A 17622-nucleotide genomic window follows, 5' to 3' on the forward strand; every position below is an offset into this window, starting at 1 on the left:
CGTGATTGAGGTTGCTTCCTACTGAAAATTCAAGACTTTCAGCAAAGAAAAAGTTCATTTAGTAGGAAGAAAAGGAAATTATAATTGGAAAAATTTTAAGAATTTTTCTTTCTTTAAGTACATTAATCCAAACTTTTTAAATTTTGGAATATAATATCCTACTATAAATAAAGAGTTTGATATATGTCGTTTATTTACATAATATATAAATACCATTTATACAGTGCATTTAAGAGTAACATAGTCAATTAGAAAGACGTATATGGCTTTTAGTAATAAGAAGATACTTGATAGTAGTATGAATTAAACATGTGTTTAGTATACTATTCGACAAAACTTTTTCCTTTATATATCTTTATCTTTTACTCAACGCTCAATAAACAGTACCGGGTGATCAGGATGTGTGCAAAATCCACGCCTATGAGGGTGATCTTCAAGGTTACATAATATCTAGAAAATAAATCAATATAAAGATTAAATTGCTAAATGTATTTTGTTTAATAAAAGAGGAACATTCTCCTATTTATATAAATTAATTTTATTCCATGTATTTTATTAAAATTTTCACATAAAAATAGTGTCTAGCTTATTTGGAGGTTATTCTGCGCATGCGCAAGCACAGTTGCGCGAAGGTTCCGTCTTCCTCTCCCGATTCGCATATCGTCTCACGTACGCAATTAAGGGACAACGAGACGAAGTCTTGCAGTTTTCTGCACTTGCGTCTTATAACATAGAACATACGTAAGTACCAACGAATACCATTATTTATACATCCTAGATCTAAATTAGATTTCTTATTCATACACACAGATTGCGTGAGAATTTGCAAAAAAAATTAAATATTTGTAAAGCCGGCATGAGTTGCTAGTCATGTCGCTGGACTGTCGTTTGGCAGTGTTAAAAACCATTTCTATCAATTTTGTAAATCCATATGAATTTAAACGCTTTATCTTTCCTTTGTGATTTAACCAATAACGTTTTTTTTCACTAAACAAGGATATTTCCGGGTGTGATGATGTAAAATTCAATTCAATTTTGAGATTTAGAAATCGCTGGTTTATACCTTATGTAATACCAAGACAGGTCAATATCACTCCATTTTTCCTCTGTATTATTGTTAAATTAATTACATATTGTTACTTAGTATATTTTCCTTTTTCGTTTTTCTTAATATTGGCATTATTAGCCCTGTAATTCATTATTTACAATAAAATTTCTGTCAGAAAGTATATACATAGTTAATTTGATATTCATTTTTCTCGCATATGTATTAAATATTACGAAATGCATTAAATAATTTTCAAGGAAAATTGCAACTCTTACGCTATATGTAGCTAGCAATTTTTCATTAACTGAATCTCATTTTTTATTTATTTTGTAATTGAAAAATATACTTGTAAGTTAATTTTGACTGACACATCTTTTATTGATTGTGAGATAATAACTTGAACTTTTCGATTACTTATCATTCAGATTAGAGATTATTGTCATTTTAGCGCTTTAATGCTAAGCATATTTAAATGTATAATTTAGAAAAATATATTTTTAAAATTCAATATTTTTTTCATTTATGAATGAAAATGTCCTACTTACACTTTCCTGTAAATAAAATAAATATTTGTATTTTATATGCATACATTATATAAATTTATGTTATTGTTAATTGGCAAATAATATAGTGTACCTCTTTAATGTTTTTGCATAGATCATGGCCCCACCAGCATATAGTGATTTAGGCAAAAGTGCTCGTGACTTATTTTCCAGTGGATATCATTTTGGTCTAATTAAGTTGGATGTGAAAACAAAAACTAAATCTGGTGTAGAATTCTCTAGTGGTGGGGTATCTAATCAAGATAGTGGAAAAGTATTTGGTACTTTAGAAACCAAATATAATATTGATGACTATGGATTGAAATTTAGTGAAAAGTGGAATACTGATAATACACTTTCTACTGATGTTACTTTTGCCGACAAATTGCTCAAAGGTCTTACCCTTGGCTATGGCTGTACTTTCTCTCCACAAACAGGGTAAAATATATCATTTAATTTTGTCTGTACCTTATAGCTTACTTATCCTTGCTTTGCATGTACCTAAAATAAATAGTTTTGAAAAATATGTGATTGTTTTGTGTTGTAGGACCAAGACTGGAAAACTGAAGACATCTTACAAACATGAGAATGTATCAGCCAATGCTGATTTTGATCTTAGTCTTTCTGCTGGTCCTTTGGTAAATGCATCAACTGTTGTAGGATACCAAGGTAAGAAAAAGATAGCATGTATATACTTTTAGTTTATGGCATATATTTATATTATTTTTATTATTATGTAATATTGTATCATTTCTTTTTTTTTAGTATTGAACTTGAAAAGTTAAATATTGTTCAGATATTTAATAGTTATTATATTGTTGTCCTTATGTGATTTCTTGTAATTCCATTCAAGTCCTTCCCCTTTATATTCCCAGTATCCTGTTATTCCAGAAAGAATGATGTAAGATTGTGTTATAGTAAAACAGAATAGATTAAATTTGCTAGGTTATAAAATACTACGATGAAATTGTAGGTTGGTTGGCTGGATATCAAGCTTGTTTTGATACACAAAGAAACAAGCTTACAAAGAATAACTTTGCACTTGGATATACCGCCTCTGACTTTACTCTTCACGCAACAGTGTATGTATAATCGTTATAAATATTCATAATAAAAAATAATTTGATGATAAAATTTTCTTTATTTTTTAATATTCTGTTTTCTTTTTTAGGAACAATGGCTGTGACTTTAGTGGCCTCATTTATCACAAAGTGAAACCAGATCTAGAAGGCGCAATTAATTTGGAGTGGAATTCAAGCAACAATGTGACACAATTTGGAATTGCTACAAAATATAATCTTGACCTAGATGCATCTATCAGAGCTAAAGTTAATTCTAATCTTCAAATTGGTCTAGGATATCAACAAAAGTTACGTGATGGTAAGTGATGTTTAATTTATGCAAAATGTTACTCTAAGGAAGAGACTTTTGGTAGAGTAACAATATTATATTTAATTTTACGTTTCTCAGCAGTTGTCATAATATATCCATTAAATCATTGTACTTTACTGATTATGTTGATTATTTATTGCATACATTTTATTTATAAAAAGTACTTCAATGTTTGACTTACATATTCTTTAACATATTTAGGTGTAACTCTGACACTTTCTACAAATATTGATGGAAAGAACTTTGGCTCTGGTGGTCACAAGATTGGTCTTGCATTAGACCTACAAGCTTAAATATGAATCAGACACAAAAGGATTAGATTTACTCAAAAGGTCGTTTCATGGCCTTTGTGTCATAAAGACAGTATCACAGTACATGCTTCAAAGTATTGCCTATAACATATAGATAGGTTTATCCCAAAATAGATGCCACATATAATACATATAAACATGGTATGGTAACAATATCTTATCATGAACAATATGGTTTACAAATTCTTGACCGAAATAGAAGTGTTCTATTTTTTCCTCTATAATTCTCTCATATTTAATATGGTGCAGTCTTTTACCAGTTCCTGATGAACATGCAGTCTACTAAAATCAAATGTTAATTACTCTGAACTTAATTATAAAAAATATACTCATGGAGTAATGTTGATTGCAAATACGTATAAAATTAAGTTAGGAAGAAAATATGTTTAAACATTTCTGGAAATATATTTTTCAATGCAATAATAAATGTTACCAAGTTACGAAGTAACTATAAATTCAGTGATTGATTTTAAAATAACACAGTATGATGCTGCACATACATTTTTAGTAGCTACACAAATAATATTAATGACCGAATTTATTGTAAAAATACCTGCACTTAATATTATATTAAATAAATAGCTACGTACAGGGACTTAAGATTAAATGATGTCAAATATCAAGTACAGTTACTTTTCATTTACAGAATGAAATAACATTCATTCCTGTCTATATAATCAATATAAAACAATACTGCCAGCGTGATTATTTTAGGATTGAAGCAAATTGAAAAATACATGTTTGGTTATGAAGATTCCAATAATTTAGTTTGGCATCTTATATAAAGATTTCACATTTTTAAAATAGTACATAGTAATAAATACTTTTAGTTATAAATAATTCCACAGTCTTGTCTTATGTAGCACTTATAATGCATAAGAGGTTTGTACTCATACAATTTTATTCTCCCATACATCAACAGTTGTTAAATATTCAGCCAAATCTGGATCAAGCTTTGATTAGTTCATAAAATAAAGAAAATTTTATTTTATGTGCAGTGTGAATGCTTTATTTACATGAGATAATTACAATATTCCCTTTACTGGAATATGCTTGCGTGAAGTTCATAACAGTCATATATGAAGATTAAACAAATGATTTTTTAAGAGTGCTTAATCAATAAAAAATTTTCCGTACTTTATACTTATTTCAATGTTAAGTTTTCATAAATAATAAAGTAGCTATAATGGCAAAAACCAATTGTTAAGTATTCCATAAATTTTGGTATTTTTATTTGTATTATGAAAAAATCAAATTTTATTTATTTATCATATAAAAATTGATTTCATGCGTATTAACATAAAAATTAACGAGCATGTTATATTTTACATTACTCGCAATGCATAAGCATCACTGTAGAATTATAACAATCTTTATTGCCTCCAAATTTTAGTTGTGTATGTATCAAATGTTTATCTAATGTTCCGGTTTCTGTGTATATTTATTTGATATTAAAAAAAATTTATATTAATGCACCATCTGATCTTCCATTGCTTTTGCTATCCATTCTGGTTCAGTTTGAGCAATTTTTTCTATTATTTGGTTTACTTGATAGCAAAGTGATTGTATTTGTTTATCCCACGTTGGTAAAGTTTCGCGTGCTACACAAGAAAATAAGTTATTGATAGAAAATATTTGTATTAAATCCATAAGACTATTATTAATTAACTATAACTGATTGCTCTAAACTTACTTTCAAAATGTACAATGGAATCAATTTGATCGATGTACCCATTCATTCGACCTTCTGTAATCATTTGGCTAGCAATTTTTTCTGCTTTCGTTGGTGGGATTTCCAATAAAGCACCCAATTCTTCGAAAGTTATGTTATTGTACAATTTACTAGCAGATAATAAGTTATGTTCTATAACGGCACGATCAAGAATAGTGGATCCTAATCCATCAATTGTACTTGCTTTCTGATGAGGTTGTAGTAAGGCTTCAAATTCTTGCAACTCGGAACGCCGAATAATGCGATCCAAATACATTTTTTCAAGAATTGAGTAAGCGGGAAGTTGTTGACAACGCTCGTCTTTAAATAATGTAGCTAACATACGACTTCTTTGTTGACCTAATATTAATGCAAAAGCTTATACATTGTTTTTAAAACAATTAAAAAATATGAAACAAATATTTACCTGCAGAAGCTAATACTGTACAAATTAATGCATTCCTAAGTGCAGTCATACGTTCATCTTCATGTATAATAGATCTGTACGATAATTCATTGTATCTTTGTGCTGCTTCTATAAACTTTCTTCTATAATCTAATACTCTAGCATAACAAACTTTATAGTATATTTGTAACTGTTCATTTTTCGACTCAGCCTAAAAAAAACCACAAAATAAATTTGTTTTTAAAGGTATATATACTACTTAGGTAAATTTGAATACTATATACTTGTAAAAGAGATGCCCTATTGATGAATGCTTCGGCCTGCACTGGATCATCGTCTTCTAAGTACAATCGTGCAATTTTAAGATAAGTTTCAAGTTTGTAGTCAACTGTATAGTGCCTGTGTAAACATAATAATTATATCTAACAATCTTGAATTGATAGGACATAACAATGACTTTTCTATTTACTTTTGTCCTGTTTCTAGTGGTATCCCAACTAAAACATTAGCTGCTTCTCTCCAATTTTGATTACGTTCATAAATTTTTGCTAAGTGTTGTCTTATACTAGCAACTTGTTCTTCAAATGAGATTACTCTTGGTTGCATCTAAAACATTAGCAAGCAACTCCTTATTATATTTCAATTAATATATATTATAACAAAATTTACCTTGTCTAATGTATAATGCGAAATAGCCATTGACACTTCATCAGGTAAAAGTAATAATCGATTACTGACATCCGTTAAAACTTGTCTTGAGATGACCAAACTTACATATTCATGTACAACTGCAAGACAAAAAGCATTCATCATTATGTTACTAAGAAACTATTGGAAACAATATCGTATTACAAAATGCAGACTAGGATTATCTACAAATTGGAAAAAAAATTGTGTTGATATTTAAAAACATTTATATAAAAACGTAGTTATGTAAATAATCATAAGGATATGATGTTTAATCTAATAAATTATTGCGTATACAGAGACATGAACATGTAACGATTTGATACATATATGTTATATATTTATAAGTAATTAATAGTATCAGATAATTGGAAGATATATTTCTGTACATTATAAGAAAATCTAACGTACTTGCTTCAATGAATATCTTCAAAGCATCCATCGCCTCTTCGCTGGACGATAACAGTATTGAGTCCAAAATCGCTCGATACCTGTAAGTATCACCATTTGTACGGAATATTCCAAAAACATACTTTTGATCCTACTTAACAAGCTTACTTCTCCGCTTGATCTTTATGAGAGCCCCCGGAATACAGTAAATTCGTGAGCTGTTGACGTACAGAAGCTGCCGTCACCACCATCTTTTCTACATGAATAACCAAAAATGACTTTTGCGCCTATTACGATCATGAACTATAGACGGAAGCTACTAGAAGTACAGTAGGGAATAAATAGAAATAGATTTCACTGAATGTTATAACAATAAAATGCAAATTATTACAATAAGTAACAATTAAAATTGTTATATATTATAATTTTAATGAAATATATAATTTTTATTTGTATATAAACATAAATCATGTAATAATAGTTTTTGTGTTACGTATTTTTCTACAACTTGTTATATCTTGTACTTTATATGTATTGCCGATTCTTATTTATTTAACAATATATGTTATTATCAGATTATTAAAATTAAATAATTACAGAGATATGTACATCGTAATATAATTTGAGATGGCGCTCTATAAAACATTACTGAGATCAGTTAACACACTTTGCATGAATAATTCATGATTGAATAGAATACAATTAGTGTGGACTCGCTTATACTTATAAATTTGGTTTAACATTTCATGTTCCATAATTTAAAGAGTTGATGTATTTAATTTGAATAGGGTTAGTATAATGCTTCTTACTCTGTATTCGATTAAAATAAATATAAATCATTACTTTCATATCTAAACAAAATTAGTACACGTGTTTAAGTTATATATTAATTTAAAAATTGTAGGTAACTAAAATATTGATAGAAAAATGACCAGTTATATAATGTAATTAATAAATTTTTAAAGATATTTGTTGATTACTTTATTCTATTTTATACGTGTCGTAAACTTGTATAATCTGTACTTAGTTATACTTGTAATTTCTATGAAATTTAATGTATGCTAATGTGTACAGAAATGCAATTTTATTATTCATTTGCAATTTTAATCTCTCATTAGTCCCATCATATCTAACCGACAAAATTATAAATCAATGAACCAGATTCCATTATACTTGAAATCCAAATTGATATATTGTTATAATACTTATTCTTTCTCAAGTAAAACATGTATAAATATTGGAAGCAAGAATATAATCGTAAACAGAAAATGTTTTTACAAAAGGAATGCATTTAAATGTTATCTGATTATCTATCCTGGTTTTTTTTTCAGTGATTATATAAAAATAAGCTACGTAAGAGATATTTGAATTTAATATATATTTTTATTTTAAAGATCTATTTTTGATAATTAGGAGTAGTTGATAAGTAACATTAATACATACGTTTTTACTATACAGAAGTAGTTCTCTCTAATATTCGAGTAATTTCATTACTTGATTAGACGGTCATTAACTATCAAATTAGTATTATGTTTTGCTATCGCAACATAAGAATATACGTGTATTTTTTAAGTACAGAATTCATTTGATATTATCGTTAATAACTAAGTTACTGCATAAATAAAAAGGTAGACTTTCATTCCTTTATTTAAGAAATAAAATTTATAGAAATTTATAGACAGAAATATTATAGTTATAACAATATACAACTTTTCGTGAAATAGTTTACATTCAAAATATTCAAGTTTTTGGAACACTTGGTTTTTTATTGGCCTAAGAGGGCGCTAAAGGGCTGACGTGTTTTTAGCCGCGGAAGGGTGAAAATGGCGAAATCGAAATTTGCAAAGTGCGCGAAAATATTGGTTGTTTTTGACGTAATATCCGATTGATAAAGTAAAACGTTTACTTTTGTTGAATTACATATAAGAAAAAATATAACTCTATAGTAACAGTGAACTTGTCATTCTCGTTTCTCTTTGAAATTTTAATACTAAACGACCTTTGGGTCTGTTTGTACACAGCGGTGCGTAGTGCACTGTGGGACAGCAATGGTGGGCGCGTGATTTTGAACAAATTCGAGGTATTAAAGGAACACCCAGGTATGTATTATAAGAATGATTAATTTATTTAGGAAAAAGTTTAAGTGAAATTTAAATACTTGACGAGCATATAAGAGACATTTTTGTATTATTTGTTAAAATTAAAATAAGTTTCGTGGCACGCCCCCACCCAGCACTGTATGTACCTGATATGAAATGATAACTTATAGGTTAAGTTGAATTTTGTGCGATTATAAGGTGAATATTTAGGAAAAGTTCCTTTTTTATTACCATTTGAAATATTAAGTGTTTAAGTTTTCTTCGTGCATTAATGTCGATTTGCTGTGAAATCATTAAAACTATTAAAATACTTGGAGAATTTCAGTTCGTGGAAAATGGCGCGTTTAAGTAATAAATGGCGCTAATGTTCCTAAGTAGACTATCCTTCGAATTTTTCTTCATTATTCAAATTTTATTGTTCGAATTTTCGAAAATTCGAATTATACTCGGTCTTTATATTGTTGGACGTGCTTGTAGATAATCCTACTGCCCTTCGTAGTTATAAAAGGCACATCTACATCTTAAAGATTTGAATTTTTGAATTTTTAAATCGTCGTCGATTCGTTTCGTTTTTAAGTCAATTCATAAATCGTTTTATATTTTTCCGTTGGTTTACAATATTTCTTTCTGTGTATTATCTAACAACGTTTCGAGCTTTATAATATAAACGATTTACATTCTATGAATTTCTAACCTGTGTATCCATCAAATACATGTTTATGATGAAAGATACAGACATCTGGAAAACCTTTTTAACTTACATAAAGTTATTTTAAATATAAATAAGTGATATGATGACATGATATTAAATATTGCAAAAATTGTTTATAGTTTATAATTTGATATTTTATACTACCATATAGACCTTTACTTAGGAATCTTTGTATCGTATGTTTTGTTTCCGTACTCAGTTATGTAATTAATGTCTTGGCTTTTTATTATATATTTAAGATTTTTACGAAAATAATAATTTTAAGAAATTATATATTATATGTCTATATAGCTTTCTTGATTGTAATTGTTGTTATGTGTTTGATTATTTAGTTTGTTACAAATCTGTATATAATCCTACATTACATATTATATATAAAAAGAAATAATCTAAAAAGATAATATCAATACAAATTAAATGTAGTATATTATACGTATGCTTATTTTCATTTAAAATATATAAGTTTCTACAACAAGTAATATTTTGAATAGGGACGTAATCATGTCTATAAATAAAGGACAAAATGCTAGAGCATTGGTTGAACCATTAGCTCTTGATTCACGTACACTTGGTGATGGAGACTTGAGTGCACTGAGTCTATCGCATAATACTGAACAATATTCATCCAATGACTTTGAAGCATTTGCAAATATTCAGGCTGAGTTAGAATGCATGAATGCTGAAGAAGTTATGACAACGGATGAAGAGCATATAATAATTGGACGTAATATTGAGACTGAAACGATTGTACCTGATGTGGAAATGACTGAAGTTCCTGAACAAGCTCAAGAGGAACATATTATCTATACAACAGCAAATCAAAATAATCAAAATATTGTATTTCAAACAAAACCAACGTTACAAAGGCTTCCTGCATCCACAGTACAGGTACGCAGTATATAATACTTATGTTGGTTATATATTATTATTTGTTAATTATTTTAATAGGTAAAGTCAAATGTTGGCCAAGTTACGCAAAGTCAGTCTATTATGATAGTCTCTCCAGCTGGTGGTCAAGGTACTAGCCAAATCTTAAAAATTTCACACCCATCAACAGCATCAGCTGGTCAATTACAATCATTAGCTCAGACTCTTATAACGGCAAAATCTGCTGATGGTAATATAGTTCAGTTAAGATCTGCACAACCTAGTAAGCCTGTAATGGCAACTAGTCATTCAGGAAATATCACATTAGGAAGTGTACAGAATGCAAAAACAGCTCAGTCTGCTATAAAACGTACTGCACAAAGTACCTCTCAAAATCGAAATGTAAGATTATTCGTGATATAATATTCGCTATTTTTACTGTATTTAGGATTGAAACATTTATTAAGCTTCCCTTTTTACCATGATTTTAGGTATATACAAAAATGATACTAGCTGGGAATCAAGCACCATCAGGTCAACAAGTTCTTATAGCAAGTTCTCAAAATGAAAATCAACAAACACAAGCAATAAAATTTTTAAACAATAGTTCGTCAAGTCAAGATGTTACAAGTCCAACAAAAACTATAACATTAGCACAAGCACAACAAATGGGATTACTTTCCACTAACAAAGTTCAACATATTTTGCCCTCAACACCACAGAAACAAGTGAGTATAAAGAAAAAAGTAAGTATTATCTTCTTAATATTTTTGTGAAAAGGAAGAATTAAAAATCTTCCAATTAATAAATAATTAAGATGTAAGATCTCTCAGAAATAATTAATTCGTGTTTATTTTTGTTAAAGGGAATAATTGTAAATAAATTAGTGCAATCATCAAGTTCTCAACCCTCTAAAATGACTATAGTTCCAAGTAATACAATCAAATCACCAACAAAGATATTACCTGCTCCTACAGTAAACACACAAGTTAAAGCTTCGACAATTTCAAATCAGCAATCAACATTTTCCTCTTCTAATAAATCATCTGTCCAACAAAGTCCACAGAAAGTGATTATACGACAGGTTAGTTGTATGTATGTGATGGATATTTTTAATATAATTTTAATATTTTTTTAATATCTCTATGCTAATTATAAAATATTTTGATAGAGTTCTTTAAAACCTGGAACTGTCCTTGGAAGTGGACAAGTTATTAGAATACCAGCAAATCAAAACATTGTTACTGGATCTAATCAAGTACATCAAATACAAATGCCTGGCAGACAAGTAATATTTTTTTCATAAAATCAAAACAGAGCAATATTTTTCTTTGCATTAATATTTAAAGCTTAAATATCTTAAATATATAATACTTTTCAAGGTGCAATATGTAAGATTAGTTAGTACTCCATCATCAGGTACTACAAACGTTGTTACTGTGGGTAAAACGAAATCACAAACAACTTTACAAACTGTTGGAGTTGGCCAAAAAATAGGAGGTCAACAACAGATTGTTAAGGTTCGTAAAAATAGAACGTATAATCATCGAAAAATAGTAGAAAATTTACTTATATATATCATGTTTTTTTTCCAAACAAAATGCAGGTAGTTCCATTAAATACTAGCAATCAGCCATTAAGGACAGTTGCACCTAAGGCTACATTAACAGGAAGTGGGCAAAGATTATTAATTCCAGCAACTGCAACAGTAGCCAACCAATCAAAAAATGCAGTTGCTATTCCAGCATCTGCTTTAAGTCAATTAGCATCTGGGCAAGCTGTTCTTTCAACTAATTCGAATGTGGGAAATATTGTAGTTTTACCAGCCCAATATATTCAGCAACAGGTTTAGTATATTTCTTTCATTAGAATATTTCTGATATGCACAGAGTAACATTATTTATCTCTTATAGCCAGCAGATGATGTAAAATTGAAATCTCAACAAGCAACATCTGGTTTACTAGGTAATTCACAAAATTTGCAGACTTCAACAGGGACTTTATCTGTGGGATCTGTTATAGAAAGTAAAAGCTCTCAAAGATCATATACCAGTGTTGAGCCAAATGGTATTCGGCCGAGAAAACCATGCAACTGCACTAAATCACAATGTCTTAAATTGTAAGTATAACATAAGACTGTAAACTAATCCACATAATTTTTGAATATATAATATCATTGTTATAATTCTACTTTTAAAAACTGAACATCAGGTATTGCTTTTCATTTTTTTATTATGTTGTAAAATGACAGTCCACAATAGATGTTATATTACGTTTTTAATTAGAAGATCGTTTTGTGATGTAAGAAATATTTCATTTTAACATTAATACATTATTATTTTAATTGCGTTTTAATAAATGAAAGCAATAAATCGTAAATATGTTTTACTGCAGATATTGTGACTGCTTTGCGAATGGAGAATTTTGTCATATGTGCAACTGTAATAACTGTTCTAATAATCTTGGAAATGAAGAGGAAAGACAACGCGCTATTAAGTCCTGTTTGGAGCGTAATCCAAATGCTTTTCGTCCAAAAATTGGCAAAGGTCGTGAAACTGGCGATGATATACGTAGACATAACAAAGGTTGTAACTGTAAACGAAGTGGATGTTTAAAGAATTATTGTGAATGTTACGAGGTATAATAAATAGCCATAAACATAGATTTTTTTAAAAATAATAAAATATTTTTGCTAAAATATTTTTTTATTTTGCTAGGCTAAGATTCCTTGTTCTGCTAATTGTAAATGTATAGGGTGTCGTAATGTAGAAGAACCGAATTTAGAGAAGAAATCTTTAAAAGACCTAGCTGAAGCAGCTGAAGTGAGAACTGCACAACTTACGCTAAATAAGACAAAATTACAATTATCGGAGATGGCTTTTAGGCCACCTGCTACATCAAATACTGGTGCAAGGTATGTTTAAGAAATATTGGAAAGAAAGGAAAAGATAGAAATATTAAGAATTACATGCTTGTGATACATATTTTACAGGCAACCATTTAATTTTTTGACTGATAAAGTAGTACAAATAACATGTGAGTGCTTAATGGCGCAAGCTGATGAAGCAGAACGTAACATGTTTGATGATGAAACATCACAAAGACTTATAATCGAGGAATTTGGTCGCTGCCTCAAGGAAATCATAGAATCAGCACACAAAGCTGAAGCTACCTAGCAGGTACACTCTAAGGAAAACTATAATGTTCAAAATGTTCGAATTTTGCGGACTTATCCTGAAGTCACAAAATTGAAGATGTTAGTTATTGGTACTTCTTAATTTGATAATTGGTCATACTAACTATATACAAGTGTTACATACCAAAGATAATGGTGAAAGGTATTAAAATGTTATACATTCAACCGTTTTCTTATTTTGTCTTACTAATATATAAAAGGTTTTTTTTATAATCATAAATTGCACATATGTACTTTCGAAATTATAGATATGTTTATCATAGCATAATGAGTGCTCAGTTATGTGTGGTTAAAAAGTTTATTACTAAATTATTTTTATTTTCATTGAGAATTTGATAAAAATAATATAAAATTAGTTGTTATTTTATCATGTAATATATCAAAAATATAAAAACAAGTTTAGAAATAATACGGTTGAATGAAATTTTACATGAAAATTTGTAACACAAATATATAAGATAACAAAAAATATTTATATATTTGTCAATTACATTTTAAAAAGATTTTATTGGAAATTAAAGTAAGAGGCTAAAGTAGTAAGAAGTATCTGTACATTGAATGTTCTATACTTCGTATCTAAATTTAAATTTCTAATTAATTAATTCCTGATTAACATAAAAGTTCAGATGTTTTAATGAAAAGAAATGCATGTATTCGTAGAATATTGAATAATGATGGAGTTTTATGGAATACCGAAAACACTCGATTTTTTATCGCTAGGCAATGTGATTAATGAGCTCAAAATTAAATGCGTTTAACGTAATGGTTTATATTATTTAAGATTTTCATATTGCATGTTAATTTAATATATTTATCTTAAATCGAAGAAATGATTTTTCTCGGTTAATTTCAAAATAGCTCAGTGTATATATGTTTAAAAGTTTTGCAAAGGAGAAACTCTAAATTTTGGATGAAATTGAATTTGTTTATAATCGTTATCATTATGAAAAATATTCGAAAAACTTATGTTATTTGTAAAAGTAAGAGTTACTCCAATTATTTCTGAGTAATGTTGTATTTTTATGATTTTTTCTTTATCGATGTTCTTCGTCTATAGCTAATATTAACAGATTTTTTAAAAGGAGGTTGGGAAATTTTCTTTCATTGCGTTATGTTTGTGCATCTTATAATTAGTATACTTTTGAAGAAAATATATTAGTACATTTCCGTACGTTTTCTTACGATATGTAATATCGCACAACTTCTAACAATTCTAAAATAAAAGTTTTTCATTATGCGTTGCAATAAATTCTCTTTGAATTTAATTATTATTGTATATTATTTAATATGAGAAATTATTTAAATAATTAATGACAGAGCATTACAGTGAATTAAGATATCGAGAATGCAGTTGTCTAATATTTAAATTAAAGATTCGATAGGTACAGATAAATGGATATTTCTCATCATGTGTTGACTTTATTCATCACTGCAGTAGTAATAATATCTGTCTGCCATTAGAGGTGATTAAAGTATAACTTTTATGTAGCAGATTAATATAAAATATAGAGAGTTTATATATTATATATATGGTATAGTGTAAGAACAACTGTAATATAGGTACAAATACATATAAATACATATATATTCATAAAATTCATACTTCAAATGATGTTTATTTTAAGTATATAAATTGTACAGATTCATAATATAATAAGATAAAAATTATGTGAATAGAAATTGAGGCATTTATTTAGATGTCTCAAAAGAAAATTACGGTAATGAAAAATTAATTGTATGTTTCTACTTGTTACATGTCATTTGTATAACAGATTAAATATAAAAATATAAATTTAAAATTAACATTACAAATTTTGCAAATGATGCTGATACATATATATAAGAAACTACTACTATGTACAGATAATATTTGTATATCTAAGTATATCTTTATAATTTGTCCTCTGTACATAGGGAGAAAAAATCTGATATCATAGAGTTTAATAAATAATTTATTCCTTTAACTTAGGAAAATTTATTTAAATGAATAAATAATTTCATGATCACATTGTACAATTAATATGTAAAAAGTTTTAACTGATTTAAAATTTCCAATATAATGTAAATAGATAATACATAAATTGTAATGATATTATATGTTATTTGATATCAGATTTTTCATGATGGTGGTTTAAATAATATTAAAGTATATGTATGAAGATAATGTATGTATATACATGTCGGACACATGTACCTTTCAATAAATTTTACGTTTACATAGCAAGCATTGAATTATATACAAAAAGTTAACATTATACATAAAAGTACGTGTATTTATTTCTATTTTAAGTGCTTATTAAAATTTCACTATTTTTTTAGTCTTCTTATTATCTTTTTCATCTATGCTATTTATGTCCCCTCCTAGGGATTCTAAATTACCATTTGCAATTGTATTTACTGTAATGGTATTTTCTTCCTTTTCTTTAATCAAATCCGGACAGTCCTTCTTTAAATGCGTAACATCTCCACAAATTTTACAAGCTCCTCCTTGAGGATAAATTCCTTTAGGATTATCGGGACATTGTTTAGCAATGTGTCCTTGTTCGCGACAAATGAAACAAGTTGCATATCTGAATTCCATTGGTTTAGCTACTTTACACTCGAAATGAGTATGCTCTGTCGATCCACATTTAAAACAGATTCCAGTTGCTGCTTGTTCTGATCCAAGTTCAGGACAATCAGATAAATTATGTCCAGATTTACGACAATGGAAACATACACATTTTCTAATTCTAGCTAGTGCTTTTTCAGCTTTTCTCCTTTCCAGTTTCATTGCTGCATTTATTTCTTTTTGTGGAATACCTACAAAATGACAAAAATGATTAAAAAATGTTTAATATACCATTATAAAAAGTTTACTAATACAATGTACCTTTCATGATCATTTTCTGTTTTAAATCACTTAGTCTATCTGCATCTTCTTTTTTGACTGGAAACCCGTCAAATTTCACAATTTCTAATTCCACACCATTGATGGTTATTTTTGAAGGGGCTATGTCTGGTTTTCTTCTTTTGTGTTCTTTATCATCCCGAATTTTAGGTGGTTTCCTTTTCCTTTTCTGATTATCAATCTTTTTCATACCAAACTTATTTGGAATATTCTTGAAGTTCTGTGATTTAATTGGAAAGTTTTTATTAAAACTTTTTTGTGGTTTATTAATTTCTTTATTTTCACTTTTGCTATTATTTGCATTTATTGGTTCAATACTATCATTGTTATCATTTTCTGTGGTTTTGGATATACTTTCATTCAAATTTCTTTTCTTCATATTGCGTTTCTGGCGTTTGGAAGGTATATCGTCTTCATTTTGTGGTTCATTCATATTGATTACTGCATCAATATTATTTTCCTTAATTTCTAATGTATTGTGTTCATCTTTTTTTCTTTTCTTATTGTTACTTGTATTACACCGATGTAGATCTTCTTGGTGTTCCTTACTTTCTATTTCTGCTGCAGGATTATCTTTGCTAATAGTCTTTTGTTTTTTCTGTACTTTATGCATCATTGCATTATGTTTTATTTCAGAACTGTTTGGAAATTCTGCCCATGAACTATTAGCATTTTCAACATTATTGGTAGTAGTTGTATTTTGTGTGTCACCCAGCAATTCTTTAACAGTTTTTGTTTCTCCAACAGATTCTTGTTTTTTTGATAAATTTTCAATTAGTTGTTGTTTCATTACATGCCATGGTGTAGCTTCATTGGGTATTCTTTCGTTTGAAGCTTTTGAACCTTTAGCTCTTGCATATCGAGTCATGATTTAAAAATGTTGAAAGCCTTTATGGTTTTAAACAATTAAAAGTTACTAGTTTGATTATTATTGTTAATGTTTATTCGCAAATGAACAATATTGGTTTTAAAATATGTACTTTTACAGTTTTTAAAAACTGTAATATAGATGTAATTATAGTCTTTCATTAAATAAATTTAGCAAACTGCTTTACCGTTTATTCGGGTATACTATTATTAACAATCATAAAACAGTTATAAACATTTAATGATTAAAATTCACTGTAATAAATTTCAAAATAACCCAGTATGTATTTATAACCTTTGTCACACGTGACATAACCTTATTTCCTAGCACGTGAATGCAGATGAACAATGTCGACTGGTTACTGATTGAATCGATTGTACGAGTGTGATCTGTTGCCACGATCGTTCGATAGATCAATAAAGTATTTGAAAATACAAATTTTTTGTACTTTTTAAAAATAAATTACTCTTTCATTTATATTTATTGTAACAAGTAATTTGACT

The 17622-nt window shown here is 28.1% G+C and overlaps 4 protein-coding genes across 5 annotated transcripts; 2 read left to right on the plus strand and 2 right to left on the minus strand.

Annotated features, from left to right (window-relative positions):
• Positions 1-584: 584 nt before the first annotated feature.
• LOC139995482 (voltage-dependent anion-selective channel) lies at positions 585-4284 on the plus strand. Its single transcript, XM_072019027.1, has 6 exons — positions 585-741; positions 1706-2028; positions 2138-2259; positions 2564-2672; positions 2762-2970; positions 3184-4284. The coding sequence occupies exons 2-6, from the start codon at positions 1709-1711 to the stop codon at positions 3273-3275; spliced, it is 852 nt and encodes a 283-aa protein (XP_071875128.1). The 5' UTR covers positions 585-741; positions 1706-1708; the 3' UTR covers positions 3276-4284.
• Csn4 (COP9 signalosome subunit 4) lies at positions 2283-6810 on the minus strand. Its single transcript, XM_072019023.1, has 9 exons — positions 6656-6810; positions 6509-6588; positions 6080-6198; positions 5880-6016; positions 5695-5809; positions 5432-5621; positions 4987-5364; positions 3164-4894; positions 2283-2469 (listed from the first exon to the last, which is right to left on the minus strand). The coding sequence occupies exons 1-8, from the start codon at positions 6736-6738 to the stop codon at positions 4761-4763; spliced, it is 1236 nt and encodes a 411-aa protein (XP_071875124.1). The 5' UTR covers positions 6739-6810; the 3' UTR covers positions 2283-2469; positions 3164-4760.
• A 1468-nt stretch (positions 6811-8278) lies between these two features.
• LOC139995471 (protein lin-54 homolog) lies at positions 8279-15674 on the plus strand. 2 transcript variants are annotated; one of them, XM_072019004.1, is made up of 12 exons: positions 8279-8586; positions 9790-10186; positions 10247-10567; positions 10657-10911; positions 11031-11249; positions 11337-11453; positions 11548-11685; positions 11772-12011; positions 12079-12284; positions 12560-12803; positions 12883-13079; positions 13158-15674. In XM_072019004.1, exons 2-12 carry the CDS (start codon positions 9800-9802, stop codon positions 13339-13341), a joined length of 2508 nt encoding a protein of 835 aa, XP_071875105.1. In that variant the 5' UTR covers positions 8279-8586; positions 9790-9799; the 3' UTR covers positions 13342-15674. The 2 variants fall into 2 exon arrangements, with proteins under 2 accessions (XP_071875105.1, XP_071875106.1); XM_072019005.1 differs by having other exon boundaries at positions 10657-10893.
• Positions 14939-17472, minus strand: LOC139995478 (uncharacterized). Its single transcript, XM_072019022.1, has 2 exons — positions 16234-17472; positions 14939-16163 (listed from the first exon to the last, which is right to left on the minus strand). Exons 1-2 carry the CDS (start codon positions 17117-17119, stop codon positions 15658-15660), a joined length of 1392 nt encoding a protein of 463 aa, XP_071875123.1. The 5' UTR covers positions 17120-17472; the 3' UTR covers positions 14939-15657.
• Positions 17473-17622: the final 150 nt, after the last annotated feature.

The sequence above is a fragment of the Bombus fervidus genome, chromosome 16, assembly GCF_041682495.2.
Source record: "Bombus fervidus isolate BK054 chromosome 16, iyBomFerv1, whole genome shotgun sequence".
Lineage (NCBI taxonomy): Eukaryota > Metazoa > Arthropoda > Insecta > Hymenoptera > Apidae > Bombus > Bombus fervidus.